Source organism: Formica exsecta, unplaced genomic scaffold (genome assembly GCF_003651465.1).
Source record: "Formica exsecta isolate Colony F162 unplaced genomic scaffold, ASM365146v1 scaffold385, whole genome shotgun sequence".
Lineage (NCBI taxonomy): Eukaryota > Metazoa > Arthropoda > Insecta > Hymenoptera > Formicidae > Formica > Formica exsecta.
The window spans coordinates 401,138-410,499 of record NW_021851090.1 but is presented as its reverse complement, the minus strand read 5'-3'; the positions used below and the strand labels follow the sequence as shown (position 1 = coordinate 410,499).

The 9,362-nt window shown below is 28.2% G+C and overlaps 2 protein-coding genes across 6 annotated transcripts in view; one reads left to right on the top strand and one right to left on the bottom strand.

Annotated features, from left to right (window-relative positions):
* The window catches only part of LOC115239556 (glucose-6-phosphate 1-dehydrogenase), a 12,371-nt gene extending 3,413 nt beyond the window's left edge, over nt 1-8,958 (bottom strand). The window contains exons 1-6 of one of the 5 annotated variants that reach the window (XM_029814152.1): nt 8,313-8,958; nt 8,065-8,251; nt 7,852-7,980; nt 7,574-7,759; nt 7,187-7,454; nt 6,929-7,118 (exon numbers count right to left, since the gene is read on the bottom strand). In XM_029814152.1, coding sequence (XP_029670012.1) covers nt 6,929-7,118; nt 7,187-7,454; nt 7,574-7,759; nt 7,852-7,980; nt 8,065-8,251; nt 8,313-8,472 — 1,120 coding nt within the window. In that variant the 5' untranslated portion in view covers nt 8,473-8,958. Of the gene's footprint in view, nt 1-489; nt 628-1,064; nt 1,221-1,756; nt 1,918-4,754; nt 5,060-6,928; nt 7,119-7,186; nt 7,455-7,573; nt 7,760-7,851; nt 7,981-8,064; nt 8,252-8,312 lie in introns of those variants that run through there. The other 4 variants (XM_029814150.1, XM_029814148.1, XM_029814151.1 and 1 more) reach the window with 4 other exon arrangements.
* LOC115239557 (coiled-coil-helix-coiled-coil-helix domain-containing protein 1) lies at nt 6,089-7,169 on the top strand. Its single transcript, XM_029814153.1, has 2 exons — nt 6,089-6,219; nt 6,381-7,169. The coding sequence occupies exons 1-2, from the start codon at nt 6,093-6,095 to the stop codon at nt 6,611-6,613; spliced, it is 360 nt and encodes a 119-aa protein (XP_029670013.1). The 5' UTR covers nt 6,089-6,092; the 3' UTR covers nt 6,614-7,169.
* Nucleotides 8,959-9,362: the final 404 nt, after the last annotated feature.

Sequence of the window (9,362 nt, the reverse complement as noted above, 5' to 3'; positions counted from 1 at the left end):
GTAGGTGATAAAGAGATTAGAAACCTTTAGAATTATATTCGCATAAAAGACTTGAGACAAGATTTATATTATATATATTATATATATATATATATATATATATATATATATATATATATATATAACCTTTATGGACTAAAATCATGTCATTGCTACTTCATGTCATTGCTTTTATTTCATTATTACATAAAATTTATATTTAAATTTAGATATTCATGAAGTTCAAACAAACGCGACATAATCACTATTCATTGCATTTCTTCATTTGCAGTTTCTTGATCGTATGATAATCGTAATGATTACGTCACATACATTAAATGTCATTGTCACTATGTCGACTATATATATTTTACATGTAGTATTTAGTATTGTACGAAATAAGTAATGATTATATATAAGATTTATTCATTGAAACCAGAGATATTTCGCAATAGGAAATTAAACCACGCGCGAAAAGATATTTATTATATAAAATACAAAACTTCTTACGTTCCACACAAGAAACCAACATCTCTCTTTCTCTTTTACTGAACATTTTCACAATACATCAAATTTCTTATACAGAAACTATACATAAAATTTTGATTTTTCACAGACACTTAGCTTTAGTTTTCTGCACCATTAACACTGTTCAACACAACTTTTAAAAGATTAACGGAATCTTGTTGTTTTCCGTATTTATATTCTAGAAGTAACCTTTATATTGTCTATCATTTACATTTTTAGTAGTCATGTGACTTTTTATGTCCAGGTAAAGGTAAACATAAATTAAAAAAAAAAAAAAGAAGTTGTTCTCTTGACATGTAATATATATTAGTATATATTTTACCAGTTTTTAATGCCTTTATCAAAAAAATTAATAAATAAGAAAAAAAAAGCTAAATTTTTGCTATGTGTGAGTAGTATAATTAATTAGTAAATAAGATTCTCGGTATACATATAAAATAATATAATACCACACTGGAATAATATCCATACTTGTTATTCAAATAATATTTTGAACTCGAAATTTTTTGGTCGCACAAAAATACGACACCTAAGCATAATTTCATGTTCCAACTTACTTGGAATACTCATGGTTTACGAGCAAGTTGCACGGAAAACAAATTAAAGATATGTGACTATCAGATCTTGCCGATCTCTCTTGACAATCCTATCGTTTCACTAGCAGAACTTCGACTAAACGTCGGATAAGCCTCGAATGTATGCCACGTGCCAATAAGAAAACGTAAACGCTTACGAGGCAATTGTGGACGATTCCTGACGATCAACTGATCGCATAATCGTTATCCATAAATAAAATTGATTATATCAAGGATATATTTATATCAATGGAATGTAAATAGCAAATTATTCTATCACACAAAAAAAGAGTTTCATCGCTGACGTTCGGAATTAAATGCTTACAATTAACATAGCAAGGATAAACAATTAAAATAATAATATTAAAAAAAAACGTAATTATATAATGATATATTGATCTCTTTTTCAGGGCATATATCCAACAATCTTTAAACACAGATGCAAATTAAATGAGTTTTTGTATTAAATTGTGATGGTTGTGAAGCATTCCGTTTACGCGATGAAATGATAAGATTTGATCAATAAATCTGATATGCGATTGACCATTATCTAGAGCAAAATTTTAATTTACTATTACAGAAATATCTTTGTTTGTACAATTAAAAATCGCGAATTATAACTATTTGCACAAATGCAATAATATATTGGCGAATATATATATATTGAATATTACATGATGATCGAGTCTTGTTCCTGCGCGTGCCACAATATATGCGCGTATACATATATGTAATGTACACTGTTAAATTTAAACAAATCTTCTCTGCAATTCGCGTAATAGTATTTACTATTTCTCCATAAATAGAAAGGCGCCAATGATTGCTGAAATCACACTGACGGATGTAAGTCAACAAAATAACTGTTTGCGGACTAATCTAAGCATTGCAGAAAATGGGAGGATGATCACGCAACATTGTGCAACAAAAAGAATTACAAAGATATAATAGAAATAACGCAGGAAATGAAATCTTACGGATAATGTAGATGTAGATTGCCCGTAAGAGTTCTCTTAAATGGTAAGATGCATTGTCTTCAAACATAAAATAGCTATAGGAAATGAAAAAATATATTCGAATTGTCAGTAATTAATGATATTAGCAGATAATTATTTATGACCATTTTGATTATTTATGACCATCTTTGATGTAATAAATACATAAAAATATTCTGAATCAGACGTATTATGGCATTAATTCAAATAATAATAATTAATTAATTGCTCTAACATATAATTATTTTGTTTTTACTGTATATATACATCAATTATAAACGCTAAAATATAAGAGAGAAACGAAGCACATAAACTATACATACGTAGATATACATTCGTAGCATGCACGTTACTTTGCGATAAGGATGATTGGCAAATTAATATATCAACTGCCAACTGTTGAGAATGCCAACGAATGCGACTCTTGAATTGTATACATGTCACCGCAATATAATAAGTTTTCTCGTATTTTTATTTTCGAAATTCGAAGATCCAATTGACCGTAATTAATTTCATTTTGAGCTTAACTTATTCTAATATAATAAGCAAAGAACGGGCTAATAAAAGTTGAGCGCAAGGTCATGGATACAAAAACAAAAATAAAGAAAGAAATCAAGTAATAAATTTTTTTAATATTTATTTTTGCGTCTAAAAATTAAAATTTTATTTTCTTCTATTTTATCTTATTTTCAAATTAATGTAACAGTACTATTCTGCCTGTCGAAACATGAAAAAAGGGATTGATCAGAAGAAGTGTATTAATTTGAGGGAATTAAAACTAAAAAACTTCGCGGCAATGAATTTATTAACGAAAATCCTGACATTTTTTGCTATTACAGCAAATCATTTTTTATCAGCATTGATGAAATGTAATCAGATTTATCATTTATATTAATTCATATATATTATTATCACACTTTTTATCATTAAACAATTATATTAAAGTTACTACGACTTTATTATACATTTTTATGTATTTTATTATATAATTTTGTATTGTTTGTGTAAATATGTTCTTTGAAAAAAATTAAAAAATTATTTTCTCAGATAATCGTTGTATTCTAGATTGCAACAATGCGTTTTGTTCAATTATTAACATTGCATAGCGATTAAAAATGATTTCGAAATATTGACAAAGTACGAGACAAAACGTTGAAATTTAAATTCTTAACATTTATATATTTGAAATACGCGTAAAATGTAACGATTGTGTATTGATTAAAATATATAAATGCACACATTGCAGTCTCTGTAAAAAAAAAGCTGATATTTAAGACATTCTTACGTAATACGGTCGCCATAAATGACGGGCAGTTGGAAACATACATAATTAGACTTGTGCAATATTGTTTCTTACATGTGCCTCTGGCATTAAAAAATAATGGCACAAACCTACTTTTCAAAATGACCTAGAATGAACTGCACTCGCAACTGCGAAATACTTAAATAAAGTTATGTCAAAATTGAAAAAGAGCAATCAAGCGATTCACCTTCCTCCGATTTCGAGATATCGGTTTCGGTTCAACGACAGTCCAACAAAAAAACTTTTCCTTTTGTCATACTTAACTTTTCATTCGCAATGTAATATAACTTTCAAAATCTTAAATTGTTTTTAAAGCCAGTTCTTTTATGATTCTAGAATTCTGTTATAATTCTTAAAAATATCTAAAGTATTTGCTATTTATTACTCGTCAAAGCAATAACAATATTATAAATATCTAATAATAATAATAATAATTTACTTGTATTTTATATTAAAATTTTCATGATTTCCATGAACGATTTATATACTTTATTAAATTAAAAATTATTTTATTAATTTAATCCAATAAAATTAAACTTTAATTTCTCAATATTCATTATCGTATATATATCATTAATAAAATCGTTGCATTCGATTCCCACGATAATCTTTATAAAAGTGACAATACTAGAAGAGTAGATGTATAATAGATATTAATTATCGAATTGCGTAAGATTATTAAAAATATTATATATATATATGTCTCGTGGTAATAAACAAGTATCTTGTGATTCAGCTATCGTGCAAATAAATTTTCTCACAAATACGACGTTATGCGAGAAAGAAAAAAAGGTATGATAAAAATACATCGTACGATATTATCGTTGAGTTTACATTCGCATAATGTATGTGCGAGGTCGCCGCATTTTAATCTCAAGAACGCGAGTTTTTTTTCGATTTAATTTTATCTATGACACAGCGAGTTTTTTGACCTTGAAATTAAACACAATATCTCCGTGAAATCATAGGATCATTCACAGCATAAAATCAATTATTTAACGAATTTACAAACCCTAGTTGCAATAAAAGCTTGCAATTTTATTGTTATATCTTATTTTTATTTTAAAGTTTGCTAGGCAGCAAATTTTACATATATGTATATGTATAGATATATCTTTTGTCATAAATATTTCATATTTACTGTGTATATATGTGTATGTATATGCAATCATCATGAGATAAAAGATTCAAAATAAGATAAATATATTTAACTTAATGTGTTATACAAATATGAATTTCTGTGTGTGTATGCTTTGCGTGTGTGTGTTTCTTACAATAAAAACGCACTAAAATATACTTTTCTATAATATATTTGATTAAACGATCTTTCTGTCGTATCTCATCAACACTTCGATGCAATTTTTGAAATGAACTTACTTCTTTTGCTTTCTTGTGCCATTTTTGATCCACATGAAATGTATCACTACCGGACGACGAAACTTCGCTCTTTCCTCTGTTCCGTTTCTTTCGACACAGTCGCGTATATTTCTGCTTTCTGACAACAGTTTTCGTGACCTCACCGCCGAAATAACACTGCCATGTGCAGCTTTGAGGTTAAACGTTACAGCTACACGCTATACGATATATCATACATAGGCTGCGGTCAAGAAGACACTAGAAATGCTTCAAAGCATTGCATTAACCAATCAGAATAAAAAAATCTTTATTCTTTGTGTCCTGATTGGTCAATCAAACGCTTCGAAGCATTTCTAGCGTCTTCTCGACCGCAGCCATAAACACGCAGTAGTATTTCGTGTCCTCAAGGCCGCGTTCGAAAACATTGGTCGCGTTCAGCAGAGAAAACCGCTTAGTAGCAATCGAATGTGATTGGTTCTTACTTTTAGAACCAACGAATCAACGTCAAGTGTTGACAAGACGATAACTGAGCGCTTTCTCTGCTGAACGCGGCCATTACCTGTTTGTACAGAACTGTCGTTCTATCTTTGTTCAACTTTCAATAAATAACAAAGATAAAGCGAGGTTCATGTGCACACGGGTAGTGTTTTCGAACGCGCGATTCGTCCTTCGATTCTTTTATCACAGCACTAAAGAAACGTGTTTGATTTTGGCTACTGTTTTGTCACGATATATTTTTCCATGATTTTATTTTTGTGTGTAAAATGTGCCCTCTTCTTTTCTCTCTGTAAATTTGAAATAAAGCAAGAACATATTTACTCTGTGGAAAGGGAATAAAACAAAAATAATATACCAAGAATATAAATCTACCATATATATAGTTCACAATTTGCATGTTGCCTGCTCTGTAATGTAATAATCATAATTTTATATAATGTATTGTAATTTTCTTACGTTTATATTGCAAAAAAGAAAAAAAAACGGGAAGACGAGACGAAGTTGAAACAATTCTTTTTTGTAAATAAAATAGTAAAGTTACGATAATAGTGCCATCTGTGTAAGTACACGTGAAGCACATTAGAAACCGATTATTACCAACTTCGACAGAAGTACTGACATCACTGTAGCCACTACAACAGATTATAACCAAAGTGCAATTTTTGCAGCACAGTTTTTACGAACTAATGTATGTGAATATTTATTAACAACTATCGAAATTGTTTTATTATTAGTAATTGTGATAGTTTTTACACATTAATATAAAAAACTACAGCATTCAATGATTTTGTACAATTTCATGAAAATTTTGTTAACCTTATTACAGACATCTCTCAATTATATATATTATTTTATAGAAAAATGAGATGGACATCAATATTTTTCCGCAACGCTAGAGAACCCCAAAATGAAAACAAAGTACCTTTTAAGGCAATGCTGCCATTAAAACTAAGAGATCGTGTATCCTCAAAAAATCAGAAAGTAACGGGTATGTTTTTTTATAAAAAAATCAAGTTTATAATTATTAAATTACTACTGTTTTTTTAGTTTACAGTGTAGCCAATGATAATGTTAATTATTACAGTTGACAATAGAATATTTATAATATTCTATTATAATATTACCTAAAACTGCAAATTTTTCTTTCAGACCGTGGATGTTTGCACGAGACAGTCCTGCTTTTAACGTGTCTTGAAGAGAACGAGTTTCAGGATAAAAGATGTATCCCGCAATTTAAAGCATTGGATCAATGTTATAAGACCTACATGAAAAATGTAGAGCGTACACAAATTGAACACGAACAAGATGTACCTATACCTAACAGTAAGAATCTTACACATAAGCAAATCACATACCTTTTACGAAGAAATCCAACAAAATAGTTTGTCATTTCTCATTTTAATGGAGATCATCCTTAGTAGGCATATATAAATGCATAAAAAGAAATAAATATTTATAAAAATATATATCATTCGATTATATCATAAATTATTATCCAATAAAAATTATTTTCTTGGTGAAGTCTTTAATTATTAAGATAATTATTTGGCTTTTTTAATGTCAGTGATATCTTCTTGTATATTAGAAACAGCGTGCAAACGTCTTAATGCGAGCCGCGTGGAATAACCTAAATGTAATAGAATCTATTATGCAATTTTATTTAGATTATATAAAATGGTTATATTTTAAGTACTTACGAATTGGTTCAATACTGTTGGAGATATTTACAGTCTTTTCTATGACATTTAACTGTTGTTCAATTCTTTGTAAAGTCTTATAATTCTCCAAATGTTTGTCTTTGTAATAATAATATTTACAGAATAATGTTATGGTACAAAGTGTTAAGGCAATTTTTCTACACAACCATGTTGTACTTAACAATTGTACCTGTAAAAAAGATGTTGTAGCACTTTTTTGATGAAAAGATTTATTCTGAAACTTTGCCTTTATATTACCTTGTCATCTGGAGATTGAAGTACAATTTTATTGTAATATTGGACTAATATTCTTTCAACCACTATATTTAAACTCAGGATACTAAAAAGTATAACTCTTGCATCAACTGTTCTTCTAGAAGAACTGAATAATGCACAAAGAATACAGCTGACAGTATAAAATATGATAGATTGAAACCAAGACACTTCTCCAATAATCCAACTTTGAAAAGTGTGTATATAAGAAAAGATTTCATAAAGCAACTCCTTCTGATCTTTGGCTGATTCTCTAAATTTTAATCAAGATTTAAAAAATTAATATTTTAATCTTTATTACTCAATTAAAAATTTTGGAATATTACATAAATAATAATATTGAATAATATATAAATTATTTCATAAACTTACTTGAAATCTAACACCATATTATTAACTGTCTCAGATGAAGACTTTAATACAGTCCCAAGTTCTTTGCCATGATCTAAAAGCTCATTTTGAATACGTAAACCTTCTTTTTGACTGTTCAATATTGTACCCTGCATTTGCGATGCTTCCAATAACTGATCTTTCATTCGTGAAGATACTTGAAATAACCTGGATTCACATATATATATGAAAGTTTTTCTCTTTTTATATTTAATAATATATAGTAAAATATATACAATATTGTTCTATAAGACACTTACAACTTTATAGTGTTATCAACTTCAGTTTGCCAAGCTTCATGATTCAAAAAGAAACAGATATGAGTTGCATGAATATAGAATTCATTGTAAACACTGAATGCTCGATCTGCCATTTCATTAATGCATTCCCTGCAAAATAAATATTTTAATAATTAACACATGATTAAGAATAATATATAGAAAATTCATTGACAACAAAAAAATGTGTTTTACCGACGCTCGTTTTCTAATTGACTAAGATGACAGTCATAAGTTATATGGCCAGAATCTTCTAAGAAACAGTTTGCTAAGCGCAAGGCAAGAAGAGAATGTTCGTAATCGTTTAACTTGTCACAGCTACTCTGTAATGTTTGGAACGCAGTGTGCCAACATTTTCCATGTTGCGGCAATGATGATTTTGCTACAAAAGAAAATTGACTTTTTATTATATGTTAATTCTTACTTTTTCTTTAACTTCTTACCTTTTATTAAAAAATACTCTTTTTCTCCTAAATCTTTCAGAATCATGTTGTCATTACTAGCTAATATTCCATGGATAACAAAGAAAAGCCATATCATCTTGAAAATATATAATTCTGTTGGAACTAGTAAACTTTTTCCATTATCCAAGTGACATCCCATGTATACAAATATCTTTTCTGTTTTTTCATTAAAGTTACAAGCTATATGTATCTACAATCGTATAAAATACACTTTGCACTGTTGGACAGAAAATAACTGCACACAATAAACCAAAGATAAAATTAATTGCAGAATATGCAAAGTATTTATTATGTAAATATTTATTATAAAAATATATTTATTATGAAAATTTATACGATATTTTCACTCTGTGAACTGTTTGCAATTGATATACAATATTATTTCATATTTATACATTTATTATATATTTATATATTTAAAGTTAATAATGATAATTATTTGAAGTTATATTGATAATGACGCATTTTTTAAATAAATTTTTCAATAAGAAATGGCAAATAGATTTAGATTTAATTAAAATCAAGGATTGCAAATAAGTTTAAATTAACTTGTAACAGCCACCTTGACCAAAATCCGATTAATTTAATCGTTGATTTACAGGGTGACCAACATATTTCTAGCAATTATAATTCTCGTATATGATACATGCTTGTGGTCACCCTAATATAATCAATCAACGTTCAAATTAACCGGGGTTTGAAGACAGTTCAATGACAATTCCATTTTGTATGTAAATAACTGCATTGACAGGAGTTGCACGTAGCTTGGGACATTTGTTATGCACTAATGCCATCTTTCTCTCTTTTTTCTTTCTTGCTCTCTTTCTCTCTCTCTCTCTCTCTCTTTCTCGGCAGATATTACAATTAAAAAAAAAAAGAAATAATCCAAAGCAATTATAAATAGCAATGAAAAAGATAAAGTCATGTGAAGAAAAAAATATCAATGCTCATTTGTAATTAAACTTTATGTATTTCTTTGCTCTTTCCAGCTCTTTCTCTTGCAAACGATTTCCAATTAAATTATTAGTT

Coding starts and splice junctions, on each gene's coding strand:
- LOC115239557 (XM_029814153.1), top strand. CDS start 6,093: ATGAGATGGACATCAATATTTTTCCGCAACGCTAGAGAACCCCAAAAT. Junction 6,220..6,380: donor AAAAAATCAGAAAGTAACGG/GTATGTTTTTTT, acceptor TTTTTCTTTCAG/ACCGTGGATGTTTGCACGAG.